The sequence below is a fragment of the Anas platyrhynchos genome, chromosome 1 (genome assembly GCF_047663525.1).
Source record: "Anas platyrhynchos isolate ZD024472 breed Pekin duck chromosome 1, IASCAAS_PekinDuck_T2T, whole genome shotgun sequence".
Lineage (NCBI taxonomy): Eukaryota > Metazoa > Chordata > Aves > Anseriformes > Anatidae > Anas > Anas platyrhynchos.
Genome location: NC_092587.1, coordinates 193,007,754 through 193,027,394, shown reverse-complemented (window position 1 = coordinate 193,027,394; position 19,641 = coordinate 193,007,754). Strand labels below are relative to the sequence as shown.

Sequence of the window (19,641 nt, the reverse complement as noted above, 5' to 3'; positions counted from 1 at the left end):
TTAGAACTTTTTGTACAGCACTGAAAATAAAAGATTATTTTATACACATACCAAAAAAAAAGAGGCTGTGACCCTGTCTGGCATGGTTACTGAGCCCAGGTTGTCTTGTGTACAAGGAAGGTAGCAGCTACCTCAGAGACAGTACTGCTCAGAGTAGTACTAAGAGTAGTACTGCTCATTCAGTACATTGTAATGAAACTCAGATAAAGCCTCAAGTATGTGAACAATTCTGTCAGCTCTCTCACTACTCACAGAGTCAGTTAGCACTGACAGGTCAATATTTCAAATTTTTGTCCAGTCTACAGGTAATTTAGTACTTAAATATTAAATAATTATTTAATTATATATATACACACATATATGAAAGCATTTTTTCTGTCTCAGCCTAGATGTACCTGAGAACAATACAATCAGTGCTGTTAAACTCATTGACACAAATTCAAGACAGTTGGTTTGGCAATTATTCCTATTTTAATATAACTGCACAGTTTACAATTAATGAATCATCTAAAAAGTCACCTCAAAGGAGAAAAAAAAAAAAAAAAAAGGCAACCTCAGTATTTTATTAAATTGACAATAATTTGCTCTTACAAAGGGACTGTATATGAAGGCTCAGGAGTAACACTACTGAACTGAAGTAGAAGTGGTTGATGGATTAGGTCTTTAGCTGCAAATACAAGAAATGGGTCTCTTAGAAAAGATATTTTAGAATCCAGCCACTATGCTACTTCAAGGCAATCACAAAGAGACACATGAAAAACGTGTTCTAGAAACAACACAGGCAGTGACATCAGCACTAAATGACCACTCGAAGAAAACCTTTCCTTGTTATCAGCCCACATGTCAAATGACAGTCTAACCAAGCCACCATTATTGTGTGCTTCCCCCTCACAATGTTGAAAAGGATGTACAGGGCAGATCTTTTGGACCTCAGCTGTACTCTGCATCCCTGTTCTGCATTAATCACCATCACACGAGATGTTCTTGGGGCATTTTTGCCTGTGCAAATGATGCACATAATTTTCCAGTTAGTTTGACAAAAATAACCTTAGCGACTGGATGCACCAGGAAATACTATAAGTGACACACAAGTAGTTTTAGTAAAAATATTTTAAAACACACACTGATGTAATCTGGAGGGTTATTTTATTGTGTTTGCATTGAAGCGTAAACATACTATTCAGTTTCATGGGACATAACAGCTCTTCCTCAATAGACAGGCCCACAGACCCCTCAGTTTAGACTCCTAATCCAATGGCCACCAATGATTCCTCCATGGACTTTCACAGAAGAATATGGAACCTTACGGCATGACCAGCTCCCTAAGCTGCCACATTGCTGGAGAAGAAGCTGAAGAATAAACATCGATAGCACACATATGGACAGACTTGATAAGACATGCATGCTGGGCCCAAGTAGATTTCATGGCAAGCAAACCACTGATTTCACATAATTTATCTCTCTGGGTAATGCAGGCCCTTCATCAACACTATCTTCATGATCTCCAGAGACCTTATGATTCCACTGATACAAAGTAAGATTCAGATAATACTCTCCACTGTAACATCATGAAATACTGGTCATTTTGAAGATTTCAAAAGAAGGCAGAAAAAAGTGTTCTTAACACACGCAGATTACAAAGGTTATAAATCATATATCCCAAACACCAGCACTGTGGTCTTGTTCTTGGCCATATGAAGGCCACTGGTAAAACTATTGGCTTCCAGCTCAAGAGACAGCACAAAAGGTATGTAAAATATGATGCAAGTGGACTTTAGGCAGTAAAATTCAGAACCTGTACTTAGGACATCACCTCTTCCTGGAGGAGCCTGTGCTCACTGCGTTCATCCTTGCCAGATTAGTTAGAGTTTGTAAGTGGTTCTGTGCAGGTAATGTCTACAAGGTGCACATAAAGTGGCTCCTTAGAAGAAGATGAGAAGCCCCATACAAACTTTCCCATGCCTAATGTGCATCAAAAAATAAGCACAGCAACAGCAAAGTCCCCTAGAGCACCTTTTTTAGTAGCAACTATATAAAAAATGAGAATGGGCACATTTCTCATGTTCACATCTGCCACTCAGATCAGGTAGCATCTGTCTGTTCTCAAAGACTGATAGAAACAACTTCCACAGGGAGAGGCTCCCATACAGCAGAATCAGCCATCTAAGACCTTGATGTGACACAACTTGAGATAAAATCCTGCATTTAGTGCTACCCAAGCTCTATAAAGCAACCTAATTAGGATGTAGGCTTTCCTCAAAGCCTTTCTGAGATGATGAGACATGATCTCCACACTTGTGTGCTGGACCAAGAGCTGCTAACACAGGCTTATACTGCTGAAGGGAAAACATTAGCATCCCACAGCTCTTGAAGATCTTGTTTTAAGATACTGTTTAAATCACTTAAGCAAGGTATATCCTCTTGCAGCTGGACAACCATTCTGAATGAATCCACAGCAAAGGAACTCAACAATTGGCATATTAGTTCAGAGCTGAAGACCACCTAGCCAGAAGCAGTCCCTGCACTACTCATCATTAGATTTTGCTCAGGAAATCATTCACTAGACAGATACATTCATTCATATTGACACAGGGATTAAGTCCAGTGTAGAATAATGTATGCTCCTATAGCTACATGATCATACTGAACTAGTAACTACTCTACAGCAAAAAACACTTAGGAAGAGCAATATAGTTGTGATTTCTGAAAACTCTGTTCTTAACTGAGCATATAAATAATCAAACACTGTGAGTATTACCATTTTTCTTGCAATTATTTATTTTCTACATCCAGGTAGATGACAAATGGCTGGTAAGTTCCTCATAGATGAAACCAAAACAACTAGAAGAGGTACACAACTGGAGTTCATCAGTTAAGCAGTCAATCCAATTTGTGTAAAAGAAAGTACAGAGCTTCCACTAATCACCTGGGATTTTCAGACTCATCTCACATTGCTTAATACCCATTTTCCTCCTCTGTGGGACAACTTCTCCTCAGAAGCACTAACAAGTGATAATTATGGGACTCACGCTGACAGCACAGAACCAGGGAGAAAGTGTAAACAGAGAGCGTTAATTGACCTGGTTTTTAAAAACTGCGGCTCCCGGAACCTTTGTCGTTTATGTTTCATTTAGTTTTCATGGCATATGTCCTTCCACCCTACTTCAAACGACAAGAGCTACTCAGCAAAACTTGGACAATCAAAGTACAGCGGGCTACGCGCCTCTGACAGAACGCAGCAAGGGAAGGACCGCGGCTGTACGAACACGACCGCGACGTGCGCTCACTCTGCGAGTTAATATTCCCGTAACTACGTTGAACCCACCAGACACAGCGTTAATTTTAACGAGGAACGACGCGGGCTCGGCAGCAAACGGCAGCAAACGACAGCCCTCCTCATCATCCTCCTCCTCCTCCTCCTACTCCTACTCCTCCTCAGGGCGCTGGGGTCCCTCTCCCAGCAGAGCGGGCACTGGAGGGGCTGCGGCCGGTCGGAGGGGCGCTCGCCGCGGCTGTTTCTTCGCCTTTTAAAAGCAAAAAAGCTGCCCTGCAGGGGGGAGAGGATGGAAAGCGGCCCCAGCCCGCCCGCCGCAGCCCGCCCCGGCACTCACAGCGGGTAGAAGGCGTAGGGCGGCAGGGCGCTGTCCTCGCCCGGCTCCGCGTCCAGCAGCAGGTAGTCCTGGCTGTCGTTCCGCCGGGTGCCGGTCCCCGGCGAGCCGCCCTTCCTCGGGGCGTAAGGCTGAGCCTGGCTCATGGCGTCCCGCGCCGAGACGGAGTCGTCGTCGTCGCCAAGCCCACCCGGGGCACCCGGCTCCCTCAGGGCGCCGCCGGAGCAGCGCGTAGAGCCCCGCTCGGCGCCGCCCTGCCCGCCCCGCCGCACCGCGGCGGCCGCCTCACGGCGTGGCGGGCTCCCGGCGGGAGAGAAGGAGGGAGGGAAGGAGGGATGGAGGGAGGGATGGAGGGAGGGATGGAGCCGGCTGGGAGGCGAGAGGCAGCAAAGTTGGAGCGCGGCAGGGGCGGGAGGTGGGAGGGCGGAGGGCGCCGCTCGCCTCCCCTCAGGGGCCGCGGCGTCTCCCGGCCCCGCCACCAGCCCACCCCCGGCTCCGCTCGGACCCCGGCTCCCCTCACACTCCCTACTCCCCCGAGGGGGCTGCCCGGCCTGTGTGGGGACAGATTTTGGCTTTCAGGGCTTGGCCTTCTGAAGAGGTCACTCCAAAATACTCTCCCCACCCCCCAAAACCAAGGGTTTGTACCCCAAGGAGGAGAGATGCTCACCTTCAGCCGCTTTTTACACACGACGTGGCCCACGGGGATCTGAGCAAAATCTCACTGACGGCTGTTCCCCTGGAAATTTAGCGGGACTGCAAACACACAGGGACTTGTTAGCTCCGGCTTTCACGGGGCTGGAACTTCTTGTTTTCTTTTAACTTGGAAATACGGTGTTTGTGGTGCTTGTGTCCCATTATAAACACCTCACCAGTTTCAAACAGAACTTGTTTTTGTCACCTCCAATAACTTCAGATAACAGCAGGGGCAAAATATGGCCATTCTTAGCCTAATAATAATAATAATAATAATAATAATAATAATAATAATAATAATAAAACAAATGTTCTGGTTATAACACTTTAGCAAAACTCATTGCAGAACTCATTCCACTTGTATGTATCCTGTTTCAGTTGTAACATTGTCTTTTAATGGTGGTGTTATTTTACTAATAAAAATCTTAATAGCTTAAACAGATAAACTTTTGGTGATGTTATTTTACTAATACAAATCATATTAGCTTAAATATACTAAACACAAACTTTTCTGAAAAAAAATGTATTGAAGAAATAACATCTGATATTTAGTCACCTTTCACATTATGTAACATTATAATAGGCTTACTATGTCACACAGTAATGTTTATAACTAAATGTTGTAAAGGTACAGGTAAAATGAACATCTTTGAATAAAATCTCTCCCTCATCCCTAAACATGTTCTCATCTCAAAACCATTGCTAGTATGTGTATAGTATATGTCCTTATCTCCTTGAGCATACACACCTTCACCGACTAGTGGTCATCTGAGCAGCTAGCCAGGCAAATAACCCCACACAGTCCTGTACAAGATATACATGTATGTGCTGGCTGACACAGCCCATGCTGCCTGCTGCTCTTTGCCAAGTCTTAGTTTTGATGACTGCCTGAGCCACTGACTCATCTCACCTACTGAAGTGCAAGAGGAGGAGATGCACAGGGAGATCCAGAGCTCACTGAAGTTGCAATATTATGTCCATGGTAATGACCAGGTTCTGAAATACCCACAGTTAAAGGCAATTCCACAGTTGCTCTAAGTTTCTGAAGTTTCTTTTGCTTTCATAGCTACCGCTCTTAAAGTTAAACTCTAATGGGCTCTACAAGTCTTCATTTCTTTGATAAACTTTTTTTTTTTTCTGGTTAAGAATATTTTAAGTAGGAGGTTTAGTAGCAATGCTCTCATGTGTATTTTATAGTTCTCATACTAATTCTTGTTTCATATGACTATAAAAAGAAATACAGAGCTATGGGCAGGCTCTGCATTTGAGAAATATGCTGTTGATAATATTTCACATTTTTACTGTAGGAAAATTGTTGGCCAGTAACTGAGTACTTTGTGATGGGAAGATTCTCATGTGTTCCACTGCTCTTGTTCATGGAAGTTTTATTTCCCCTTTCCTGCTCTCTCATAAAGTGTTTTTCCTAGGTCTTTTTTGTAAATTGCCAAAATACCAATACAGATATTTTTTATTTCAACTGCTCTGTTTGATACTAGATTGGTGTCTCAAACCAGATTTAGGTTCTAATTTTTTTTTGTTTTGTTTTGTTTTTTTTTTTTTTATCACTGTTCTTCCTTGCACAACCTTTGTTTCCTTCTTCCTCAAACTTTATACAATCCTATTTTTCTGGTAGGTTATCAGAACCTGTGATTTGAGAGCCTACTCATACCTTACTCTGTTTTCTTCTGCTGCTTCCTTCAAAGATCTGCTTACTGATGTTTGCCCCTAGGATTAATGCCCATTTTCACCATGATACTTTTACATCTCTCTCAGCTTTCAGCTCACATTTTCTCAGCTGTTTCCTTGATACAAAGCCTTCATTGGTCTTCATTCACATTTCAGCCTTGTAAGCACTTATCACCCCAAGCACTCTTATATTTTAATCTATCCCAAATCTTCCAGAAATTCTGAAGACACACTCATGAATCACAGCAATGTCTCTTATGGTTTCTTTCAGATCATACCACCCTCGTGGTACTGATGAAAAGTGAAAGAAAACAATAAGAAAACAATAAGAAAACAATTCACACACACTGCAGAGCTGACAAGCCATGAGAATATCAACCAACTTCAGCAGGGAAGCCTACACCAACATTTTTTGTGCTGCCTACTGACAGTCAACCAGCGCACATCTTCTGATGTCAGTGGGTTTTACAAAAGACCCAAAATGATGGAAACCCTGGCCAAAGGTGACATTTCCTATTGTACTTATGGTCCTTTGGATGCCTTTGTGTCTGAAGAGTTCGGGATATAGAAGGACTGAACTTGAATCTATCTCCATGTTTGCGTAACAGTCTAGGGTTGATGAGCCATTCTGCAAGTATCTGAAAGCTTATGAGGTTACAGAGAATTATTTTTGATGGCAAGATGCTGGGATGAAGAAGCAAAAAAATGGTTCTTTCCTGCAGTGAAAGAGAAGAAAAGAGATTCCTATCAGAAAGTATGATTTTAACTGTTCATTACATTTGAAGGTCTTTCCAACAATACAATCTTATTTATACATTATTCTGTCTTTGCTAATGACTTGGTGTTTCTGTTGCAAAGATAAACAACATATGATATATTTGAAAAAATTGCCCATTATTTATATTTATGCAGTGTTTTGTAAGACATTTAAACTGCAAATTGAATTACAATGAAATTGGTGTACGTGTTCTAGAAAAAGTTATCATATTCTCACTGCAGTCCTTCTGATCCAGATGTATATTTTAAATCAGACTGAATACAGAACTAGGCAGAAGATCTGTTTGTTCTGAATCATTACCTGACTTGTACACATATTAACTTTTTGTTCCTTTAAAATAAAAAATCTGTAACCCTGAGTAATGATACACACACACACACACAAAAAGTATTCCTTCACTTAACTATGTTCATCTTTTTTATTACATAATCTGAAAATACATCTGTCTCCCTGGATAAAAAACAGTGATGTGTTTAGTGTGAAATGGAAGGGTTAGTTTAGAGCTGGCTTAATTGTTTTTATTACAGATAGCACATTACAAACTATTACATCATCATTCACTCAATAAAGTATAGTGACAGATATTTTGCTCAGAAAGATGAAAAACAGAAACTGAAAGCTCCTGTTCTCTATACAGGGAGAGGATGAGAGACGGAGTGAACCCAAATGACAAGTGACAGGCACATTGTTTAAATGCACTACTGGAAGTCACTTGGGTACCATGGCAATGAAAGCTGCTAAAGAACCTACGTGGAACACAACAGCACCATGATTCAGCCTCACTGAAAAAAAATCATACAAAGGTTATCTCCATACAGCAAAATATAGGTGCAATTCTATTTTTGCCTTGCAGACTAATATAAACCTATTTGGGAACAAAAGGAAGTGGCACCAACCTGTACTTGTAACCAGGAAATTTTAAAGGATTCATAGAATGATGCATGGGTGCTTAAGTTTAACCAAAGTCTTATGTGAGCTTAGATTGTACTAACAGAGGTAGTCCAGCACACACCACAGTCATAGTTTCCTGGCTCTCTCTGTTCTGAACAGGGAATACTATCAAAGATACACTTGTATAAACAGGAAAGGAACAATTCAATGTAATGGTGCCATGGCTAAGCAGTGTCGCTCCTGTGGGTGAGAGCATCTTCTGGAAAAAAAATAGGAGTAAGCTCAACAGCAAAGCAACACTGGATTGTTTGAGGTGTGAAAGATGTGTAAGCTGCCTGCTGGAGTTCCTTCCTGTTGCACAACATAGGACTCAAGATTTGCTTTTAAAAGGCCAGGAAACCTACCCATTGCTACTCAGTAGTTTTGTTCACTCTATGAAAACAAAACAAAATAAAGCAAAAGAAACAAACAAAAAAATATTTTCAACTTCTAATTCTTATCACAGTTCATCTCCGCCTTTGTCTAAATGTGGGTGAGGACAGAATCTAGTGCCATGAAGAAATCTTCTCTATCTCTAAAAATCTTCCCTAGCATTGTCACTTCTGTACTCCTTCTCTTCCCACTGAATGCTGCATGGATACATTTTTGAAACTGAAGTGCAGTTGATTTATTTATAAATTATAATTACTGTTAGAAATGGCAGCTTGGCCTTTTTCCTGCAAGGAGATCTCAGAGAGAAGGTAGGCTCAGATGGCTAGCAGCTATTGGCACCCGAATGAGAGCACCAGCATTGGATCACAGAACAGTAAATGAATGTTTCAAAAGCTGTCCAAAATGCCGTGCCTAAGGAGACTTCGGGGTGTTCAGGGACAGGAGATACTGAGGAACTGTAAGAGAGAGGGGCGAGAAGTAAGGTCTGGAATGAGAAGGAAATAATTTACTAAGGATGTGTTCCCACCTGTACAATTATACTGAGGACTCTAGTGTGAGTGGAACAGAGATTCCTAGGAGCATCCTTATCTGCCAGGGGACTGCCAGGGATGCTCCCACTTCCCTCACATATACATGTACTTACAGGATCAGATACACATGACTTACAGGATCCCACTCAGACATTATCCTATTTTTTTTCTGTCAAAAATATACAATTCTTCTCAAATCATTTTCACATAAGGTCTGTCATGCTACATTTGCCTCAATTTACATGGTGTAATTAATTGTTGTCAATTAGTTTTAAAAATTTGAAACATGCACTAACGCCCACCTATACTGTATCTACATTATAAAAGTCAATGCAAGTGAAATATTGTCATTAAATCCACTGCAGTTTTATTACACATAATGCTGTGGGTTTTGCATAAACACTGTGTTTCCAGCCTAGTAGTCTGAGGCATGCTGCTCAAAGACAAAGAACACTACAAGTCATCAAGCCCCTATTTCCATTACAGATAATAAGATACTCCTTCTGTATTTTAAGTGAGTAGGAGGATGTTTGAAGTCAAACCTAGATAGAATTAAGTGGAAAATATCTTGCTAGTTTCCAAGGAAGTACAAAAGTATCAACCTTCCAAAAAGAATGTATATGTAAAGGGATGTTGCTCAAGAGTTCATGTACGCTATGAAAGGAAGAGTAATCTGACAAATTTACAGATGACACAAAACTGGGGGGAATGGCTGACTCACCAGAGGGCCATTCTGCCCTCCAGAGGGACCTTGACAAACTGGAGAGGTGGGTTGGCAAAACTCTCATGAAGCTCAAGAAGAAGTGCAGAGTCCTGCCCCTGGAAAGGAACAACCCCAGGCACCAGGACATGGTGGGGGCCAAGCTGGAAAGCAGCTCTGCAGAGAAGGCCCTGGGAATCCTGGTGGACATTGTTGAACATGAGTCAGCAATATGCCCTTTCCGGTAAGAAGACTAATGGTACCCTTTGCTGCTTTAGCCATCACCAACAGGTCAATTATTTCTCTCTACACAGCATTGGTGAGGCTGCACCTGCAGTTCTGTGTCCATCTCTGAGTCCCCCAGTACCAGAGAGACCTAGAGCTAATGGAGAAAGCCCAGTGGAGGGCCACCAAGATGATGAAGGGACTGGAGCATCTCTCCTATGAGGAGAGGCTGAGAAAGCTGGGACTCTTCCACCTGGAGAAGAGGAGGCACAGGGGTGATCTCAACAATGTCTATAAACACCTGAAGGGAGGGTGCAAAGAGGACAGAGCCAGGTTCTTGTCACTGGTTCCCAATGTTGGGGCAAGAGGCAATGGGCAGAAACTGGAACACAGGAGATTCCCTCTGAGCACCAGGCAGCACTTCTACGCTGGCAGAGTGACAAAGCCCTGGCACAAGCTGCTCAGAGATCTCCAAAAACCACCTGGACATGGTCCTGGGCAGCCTGTTCTGGGTGTCCCTGCTTGAATTGTAGTTGGACTAGATGGACTCAGACGTGCCTTCTTGCCTCAGCCATTCTGTGATGCTGTGAAATCAATAGAAGGACATCATTATGAAATCAGTATAATTGAGATCAAAATCAGAGTTCTTCCTGTATCTACCTTCTATCATTATGCACACAAAGAAATAAAATATTTTCAATTACTCTGTGTCCATTTAATGAAGAATATAACGGGTTTTCATTATCGGTTATATGTTCACTCAAGACACTATGTTAACTTCTGTGTGCTGCTCCAGTGGTTCAGAGCATCTTGATTTGTCATTTAATGTTATCATAGAACTTTAGAATGTGATATATTGAGTCCTTTTACATGAATACTTTACAGGATCAATATGTGGTACTCATCTTGGAGATCTGATGTCTATCTCTACCAAGGATAAACAAGTAAAGGGCTAAACAAGTATCATAAATAGTGATTAATAAATTAGAGCTTTAACAAAAAGAAGTTCTTAAAGATTCAAAAACTATTATTAACATTTAACCTTGTCTGGCAAATAAATGTGCCTGTACAGAACAGTTGTTTATCTTGAGATAATCACATACTGTCATGAAAATGATGCAGTTCGCAACTATTGCAAGACTGTTTCCTTCTCTTTTAAATTTCAGTGATCTCTTTAAGTTGAAGTTGCAAAACTTCTAATAACAAGGAAAGAATGATAATTTTAATCAGGTGAATTCTAGAAATCTTCCTCAGCCCTGTCAGTGTAACAGTCAGGTTTAATTATGTCACTTTAACGGACAACACCAGTAGTTACTCTAGTTCTCAAACCAGTATCATGCACAGGGATATTATTTTATGATTTTGGGAGAGGAGGCTCCCTATTGTAAAAGTTATAAGTTATCTACCCATGTACTGGGTCTGGCTGGAATGTTAACTTTCCCGGCAGCAGCCCATACAGTGCCGTACTCTGTACTTGTAGCTGGAACAGCAGTGTTATCACACCAGTGTTGTGTCTACTGCTGAGCAGCAGTGGCACAGTATTAGGCCTTTCTCTAACCCTCCTAGGGGGTGGGCAAAAGGTGAGGAGAGAAACATCACTAGGGCAGCTGACCTAAACCAATCAAAGGGATATTCCATACCATGTGATGTCACACTCAGCAATAAAAGGTGGAAACAGGAAGAAGAGGGGAGGGGTGGGCTCTCGTTTGGAAGACGTCGGTCCTCCTCTCGAACACCGGCTGCGTGCGTTGAGGCCTTGCTTCAAGGACGTGGTCAATCATCGCTCATTTGTGGGAAGTAGAGAGTAATTTCTTTCCTCTGCACTTCCATATAGCCTTCATTTATTTTGTTTGTTTGTTTTCCTCCCTTCTTTTTATTTTCCTTTTTTCCCCTCCCTTTCCCCTTTCCCTTTTTATTTCCCCTTAGTTAAATTGTTTAGTTCATGGTAGTCTTTATTTAATTATTATAATTATTTCCCTTTAATTAAATTATCCTTATCTCAACCCGTGAGTTGTTCTTTGCTTTACTTCTCCCCCTCCTCATCTAAAGGAGGGGGAGTGAGAGAGCGGTTGTGGGGTTTAGCTGCCCAGTACGGTAAAACCACCACAACCCAACATAATACTAGCAATTTCCTGCCTCCTTTGAGAAGCAGGTAATGCATTATTCACATTTTGTGGTTTTCATGGAAAATAGCAATAGAAGAGATTTGTTATAAACACAGACTAGCTGTAGAGAGTGGCTGCAGTATATGTCTCACTGCTATCTCAGCTTTACCATTTAGAGATTCTAACATAATGGGTATTAGTTTTGCAACGCTGTCGACAGGATGGAATCTATAATCTTTGATATCCCACTGATTTCATCCTGCAGTATTAAAAATAATAACTCAGAACACTTTATCTGTCAAGGATGTCTGTCTTTTCTTAGTTAACCACAAATGCTGTCTTATTTATGTTTTCTCTGAATTGTGTATGTGCATTATGTTCCTTTATCGTAAATCAGTTTCTACTCTAAATCTCTTGTTAGTAGTTCTCTAAGAAAGAAAATAATCCCTTCTGAAATTCTGTTCCATTTTGCAATTCTGTTTCTTTTGCTAGAAGAAGATTCTGTACTAGTCCTGGCTGCACCATCTTATCCAGTGACTTCAAGATTAGAGTAGAGTAGAGTAGAGTAGCGTAGAAAGAGGGCTTTAAACCTTTAATTGTTTGAGGGGGTTCCACCCTCTAAAATATAAGATGCTGTGGTTCTGCTTTTGTTTTTATTTTTCCACTGTAATTCTAAGGTATGAGAGCATCAGTGTTACAGAGAAAACATGATGCAGTTTCAACTGACAACCTGCTGAGATTGCTTTTGCACTCAGAATTGCCATTTTGTCTGTTGATACTATATATCTGCCAACTATCAAAGAATATCCCTTCAGACTCCTGCAAGTAGGCCTGCATTTCCTATACTGTCACTGGTTTGCAACTTCATCTTTCTGTGTTCTTGCTGCAGATGATTGGCCCAATTTATCTGGAAATAAGGGAAAAGTGATTTAGGGAAAGAATGTTGTGATGCGTGCAGGTTGGGTGTGCTACCTTAAACAGCTCCACCTGAGGACCTGGAGGCTTTACTCCATTATGAGATGCACCATCAGCCTTCCCATCAAGTGAGGTAATGTGTTGCTACTTCACATGCTGGAGAAGAACTTACTTGAAGATATAGACTTGAAGATCTTTTACTAAATAAAACTCAGTGCACTCAAATACATTCACCACAGGAGGGACAAACAATGAAGGGACATACATGTATTATAACTGTTCTTACGTGGTTTAGTTAGAAATGGCAGGAAGGAGCCCAATCAAATTCATATGGCAAAAATAAGCCATACTAGTTTAGCTAAACTGAAAAATAAATACAAAGGGGCTTCAGAGCAATGGAAAAAGAATACTGGGAGAAATAATCATCAACTGATGCTGAAACACTGACATTATACAATACAAGGTTAAACAGATTAGTGACAGCATCTTCCCAACCCACTTCTACCCTGTGTTTGTCAGCCACACTATTTTCACTTGTTCTTATTGCTTGCAAAATTCATATTTCCACATTTCTGTTTTTTTGTTGTTTTGTTTTGTTTTTCATAGAATCATAGAATATCCTGAGTTGGAAGGGACCCTTAAGGATCATCAAGTCCAACTCTTGACACCGCACAGGTCTACCCAAGTTCAGACCATGTGACTAAGTGCACAGTCCAATCTCTTCTTAAATTCAGACAGGCTCGGTGCAGTGACCACTTCCCTGGGGAGCCTGTTCCAGTGTGCAACCACTCTCTCTGTGAAGAACCCCCTCCTTATGTCAAGCCTAAACTTCCCCTGCCTCAGCTTAACCCCGTTCCCGCGGGTCCTGTCGCTGGTGTTAATGGAGAAAAGGTCTCCTGCCTCTCGACACCCCCTTACGAGGAAGTTGTAGACTGCGATGAGGTCTCCCCTCAGCCTCCTCTTCTCCAGGCTGAACAGGCCCAGGAGAAGAGTTGTTGTTGTTTTGTTATGTTGTGTTTTTTTTTTTTTGTATAGAATATAAAAAATGTTGTGATAATATTCTACATAATCACAATACTGTGAATATGGAAAAAACAAGGGGCTAATGTAGCAAGAAATAACAAATATCCAAAAATATATGAAAGGAAGAAAGTAATTTGCATATGAGCTCTGTAAGACCCAGCTATGAATAACTAAAGATATAATATCCAAATGATGATTTTCTTATGTTCAATAATATGTACAGCTGCTGTTTTAACTCATCTTCTTCTCACTGCCCATCTAAACCATTCTGGTTCAAACTGAGGAACATGGTTGTAATTCCTGATGGTGAGTATATGGGAAGGATGCTCAGCTATCATATGCTCACTTGCTCACTTTCTCAGTGACTAGTTGGTTCCTCTACATTTTTGGCTTCTATCATTTGCCATTCATGTATTTCTAGATTAGCAAGGGTTTGTTTGCACAACTTTTGAAGGAAAAATATGTCTGTAATGACATCATTTACAAGTGGCCAAGATTGTTCAAGACAAAAAAATTACCATTCCTTATTTGTTCACCTCTATTCATGAAGAGGCTTAAGCCAGCATTCTAGATAAAATCTATTCTTTTATGACTACTTTCTGCTTACATGCATCCTCTATATGATATGTAACAGTTTGAGCAGTGATGGCATCTGCCAGGACATGCTTTGACAATCATTTCTACACATCAGTTCTTCAGTCTTCAATGAGCATTGACTTTGTGTCCTGTCACTGGACAGGACAGTTAGGTGTTTGATTCAATTTTACCTGTAGTTTGATTTATTTATTTATTTTGTTTTGTATGTGGTATCAACGTATGAATTACCATTTGTGATATGGACCACACAAGATTTACATGTTTTTCCTTTCCTTCAGTTTTGTTATAACATTTCTGTTCATGATCACTTGGGAAACTGATTGGTTACTGGAGTAATTAACCAGAGAAGGCAGGGTCATATTCACCTCATTTACTCTTAAAGTGGTGGGCTAGCTTGCTAAAATCCAGACAAATACAATCTCTGGAATATGAGAAGTTTAATCATTAGATGCTACTGGTCTGTTCTATGCAAGTGTTGAAGTGTTGCAGTATTGGTTTGGGGAAAAAAGTGGTATGGCTTCAGGACAGAAACTGTGCAGTTTCTGTAGTTTGTTTGTTTGGAGTCATAATGGCAGTTCAGAATATTTCCCTACTCCCAGAATGACAGATCTGGCAATTAGTACACCTCTGGGAGGGAAACTCATATGCCTTACTCCACGAACACCAGCCTCACTGTTTTGGGCATCCCTGAGACAGCATAAGGGGTAGCAAATGGGCACTGTAGGACTGCCAGATGGCTAACGCTCAGTCTTTATAGTCAGAGAACATTGCTATCCTGATAGCTGAGTTTTTAGTGAAATGCATTAATGTCAATTTTCACTAAGGAAGGGGATATTACCTCTAACTCCAGAAAAGCTTTTGAGATACAACTCATTGGACCTTTGAAAAAAAAGAATGGGGAAATACCATTCCATGTTTACCTTGTTTTGCACTGCCTTTAGGCATCTATTACTGCCAGATGTAGAAGAGTTAGGCTAGGTAGATTGCTTCATTTTATCAAACATGATCATTCTTGGAACATAAAATTAATATCCCCTTCAAAAATTACATCACTCATACTAATGTAAGATGCTCATTCATTGCGTCTGGCTATGCCATCACAATGCCACAAAATACTACTTTATGCTGTTTTTGGTTACATTACTTTAGTAATTCATAGTTGTCACCAGCCTTTGGTTTACCTACATCATGATGCATAACAAATGCCTTCTACTTTTGTATTGTGGCACTTCACTAATGATGTTTGTGACTTTAATAGCTTGTAAAATTCCTTTGATCCAGACCTAAAAAACTTAGTTTTAAAAAAAAAAAAATCTGCAATAGATCACTCTCCTTTGCTAGATGCAAGGAAGCTACTTCCACTATTGAAACGTGTTATGCATCCTGTACCTGCATTATGAGCTTAAATGGTGGATAGATTTGAGCTTGCTAATTTGTACCCAGTTTTGCAATAACTATGACGTAAGCAACAGTAAATTCTAATGGTTTGAGGATTTTCTTCCTTAATATTTCCAATAAGTATGGGCAGAGCAAACTCTACTTTAATACAGACTCTTAACCCAAAATTTTTCACTTTGATTAGGATACAAAGTACTTTTGGATTGTATAACTACTGGTTTAGAGTCAGGAAGTTTACTTGGCAAACTTCTTTTTAAGATGTTCTGCGAAAATTCTGACACTATGGAAGTATTTAGATTACACTGTAGCAAAGATCTGAGAAATTTAAGCCACACATTTTTGCAAGCTGAAAGCTCCAGGAAATATATTCATTAAACACAGTGTCATGTAAGCAAAATTGATTTCAATGTTAAGTGGAAAAAAAAAAAAGATATTGTGTTAAATCTACAATTTCTCTTAAAACTTTCTTTCTGATGGACTTTTCAAAAAACATCACAGTCTTCTGCCTAATCCTTTACCAAACTAGCTGCTTTGTCAAAGGGTGTTGGCTAAGGAAAGATATTTTTGGAGGCAGAGATGTATCATCCTTGGGCTTTTAAGAACAGTAGATGGGAGGGGAGTAATTTTCACTTACCTTTAGAAGTTTACAACTCAGACATTTAGGTATTTAGGCTTCTTCTATAGGGAAATGTCTATCTATTTACCACATGCAGCCATTTTCTACCACTGATCTTAAGGAGAGCCTAGATAAATAGAGGTTTTTACAATGTAAATGCTCATAAGCAGATGTTTTTATGATGTAAATATGTACAAGTTAGACAGCAAATTCTGCTCCAACATTCAGTATTCACCTATTCTCTTTATGCTGTAGGCCACCTGACTCTTTCCTCCTAGCCACCCTTTATTTATCACATAAAATATAGACCATGTTACAACAGGAGATGCATACGTGTCAAAGAATGATGATCTCTTAGAGCAGGTCCAGAGGAGGGCCATGAAAATTATTAGAAGACTGGAGCACCTCTCCAAGAAAGGCTGAGAGAGCTGGGGATGTTCAGCTTGGAGAACGCTCATTGCAGCTTTTCAGTACTTAAAGGAGGCTTATAAAAAAGATGGAGAACAACTTTTTGCTTGGGCAAGTAATGACAAGAGGAAATGGTTTTAAATTAAAAGAAGGGAGATTTAGATTAGGAGGAAATTCTTCACTCAAACGGTGGTAAAGCATTGGAAAGGGTTACCCAGATAAGCTGTGGATGCCCCATCCCTGGAAGTGTTCAAAGCCAGACTGGATGAGGCTCTGAGCAACCTAGTCCGGTGGGAGGTGTTCCTTCCCATGGCAGGGGGTTGGAAATAGGTGATCTTTAATGTCTCTTCTAAACCAAAGTATTCTATGATGTCCCGTTAAGTCATGATACACAAAACTGAATAATAGGTTAAGCAAAAAATTTAGGTTTCCAGTCTCCGTTATTGCAAATGGTGATGATGAGATGCTATCTTTATTAAGTGTCAGGGCCACTTAACCTCCAAAGGAAAAAGAGAGGGGAAAAAAGGGTTCTTTTTCAAATAAAAGTAAGGCATGAAAGGAGTGAGAAATGTAACACTATTTTTTCCCTTCTGATTAAAAACATTAATTGAGACTTCGAGAGAATCTACTTCTTTAGAGTTTTTTGGAGTTTCTTGGTTAGTTGGGTTTTGATTTTTTTTTTTTTTCTTTTTTTTTTTTTACTATTTTATTATGACAGCTGATACACGATAAGAAATCTTTCCAAAATACTGATCTCTTTCATTTGGTAGTGACAATGAATCAAATGGCAATATTGAAATCCAGTTGAACAATTTTTGTTCATGCTTTACAAAATGTCCACATGGTTGGTGTATTTGTAAATAATCCTCACAAAGAAATATAATGTGAAAATGAATGCATCAAATTGTTATGTTCATTTCCTTTTCAATAAAAATGCAGGGATCTTCTTTTATCCCCTGAAAGCAGATGTACCACATGTAATGAGATTCTGCAAAGTATCAATATGCACAAACTCCACAAAAGGAATCTAGGGTATTCATTTCATTCCTGACAAGTAGGATTAATGAGGAATGGATAAATACGTATGTAAGAAAGCAAGACTGGATTGAAAGTTTATGGACATGATCCATGTTAAAAAGCGTATTTGTGCTCAATATATTGAAGAAATTATTCCAAAATAAAAAGGTTGTTAATAAATATATGTTATAAATAATATATTATTATAATATATTATATATAATAATATATAATATAATAATATATTATATATATTATAATATATAATATATTATTATAATATATTATAAATAACATATATTTATTAACATAAATATATGTTAAATGTATATTTATATTTAATAAACCAGGCCTACCAAGGGTCTAGTTATATTTATTCACTCAGTATTTCCAGGTAAAGTTTAACAGATTTGTGATTGTTTAGTCAGCAGGTCTCTGTGTTTTCTTCACCAAGCTGAGGTTGCAAGACAAGTTGCAGTTACAAAACATCTTGTCCCAGGTTTCACAGCTCTCAGATTCCTGCCAGTCTGCTGTTTCCTCAGGGCTTAAGAAAACAGACTGCAAAAAAAATATATATAAACTGTATGCAAAACTTATCGGTTATGTGGAGCACTTTTTGGTACAGTTCACCTCATTTCTGAGATGTTTTTTACTGAATTAGGTTTTACTGAGATCCAAAATGAGTATATTTGCAGCAAAAACTGTGCAACTGGCCTGCACAGACTCAGTTAAATTCCCTGCCACCTATACAGAGCTCAAGTCTTATGATATATTTTTAATCCTGTCTGGATCCACCAAACTATACCATGGATTAATTTCTTCTTTTGGATTAGAAAAGCCCTGCTTATTGATATAAGGAGATGAACTGACATATTTTAAGTCTGCATGATGTCTTTAAAATTATGACTCTCAGAATATTCTGCTGGTCTCTACTAAGATAGATTCTGCAACAAAATCATTGTGGTAGGTCTTTCTTAGCTGAAAAAATAAAATGTGTATAATGAGGATAACCAAAGACTTACCAAGACAAAGTATCACCCACAAAAGTATCCATATTGTGTAACAGGCATAAGTCTTAATTTTACCTCATAATATAGATTAATAAAAACAAACTCATGCAAAAAGGGTTAAATTTGTTCTGTCAACGTGATTTTTATCTGTAGCAAACTGTTGTAAGAAAAAGGCAGAAAAAAAGGATATTGAAGAATTAAAAAATACATAAATGCCGAATCTTATCCAAGAACCATTATCTAACGTAAATATTGTTAATTATATCCTGGCTAAAGCTGATTAAACTTTTTACACAAAACACTTTCCTGTCAGTTTTTATCAGATCCAGAATCTCAAGAATGTTCAATTATTAGTTGATAGATTTTTTTTCCTGGAAAGCAAATATATCTTCAGCTGAAAAACAGCCATTCTTGATCCATTCAAAATGTATCCCCTTGATTTGTTTGGGTTGGATAATTTTTTTTATTTTTTTTTAATTTCACTTTAAGTAATTATATTTGAAAACTTGGAATCAGAATGAAGTACCTTACATGCTCTTAGAGTGAAATACTTCAAAGTGCCAAATAAACATGATGATTATTATTATTATTATTATTTTCAATCAGTTAAGAACTGGAGCATTTTTATGTTTTCAGTCAGGGATGGTTAATTTGAAATGTTTGAATTACTGATAAAGAAACAAATTAATGTTTGTGAGCCTCCACAGATAGTTCATCAGAACCCTAACTATTGAGATTAAATTCTGATCAGACTAGAATCCATGGAAATTGTGCCATCAGCAAACAACAACAAAACCAAGAGTTTATCCTGCATATTAGCAAGAGTGGGACAAAAGATTTAAATAAATCTCAGCGGCCTGGCTCAGCTAGATCAGCATGTTTGTTCTATTCATAATTTAGAATAATACCAAAAAGCTCTCCCACAAATGTAAGCCAGGCCAGTGGACTTCCATTTTATTGTTCTGTCCATCCTTACAGTGGACTGTTCAAAATTAGTTTGAAATTTTTT

At 39.2% G+C, this 19,641-nt stretch overlaps 1 protein-coding gene across 2 annotated transcripts in view; it reads right to left on the bottom strand.

Annotated features, from left to right (window-relative positions):
- Nucleotides 1-4,202, bottom strand: part of TRPC6 (transient receptor potential cation channel subfamily C member 6) — a 96,257-nt gene extending 92,055 nt beyond the window's left edge. The window contains exons 1-2 of one of the 2 annotated variants that reach the window (XM_027467882.3): nt 3,612-3,751; nt 3,326-3,524 (exon numbers count right to left, since the gene is read on the bottom strand). Coding sequence is in view for 1 of the 2 variants with exons in the window: in XM_027467875.3 (XP_027323676.1) it covers nt 3,612-3,754 (143 nt within the window). In the remaining variant the exon portion in view is untranslated. Of the gene's footprint in view, nt 1-3,325; nt 3,525-3,611 lie in introns of both variants that reach the window. The other variant, XM_027467875.3, reaches the window with a different exon arrangement.
- Between the last annotated feature and the right edge of the window lie 15,439 nt (nt 4,203-19,641).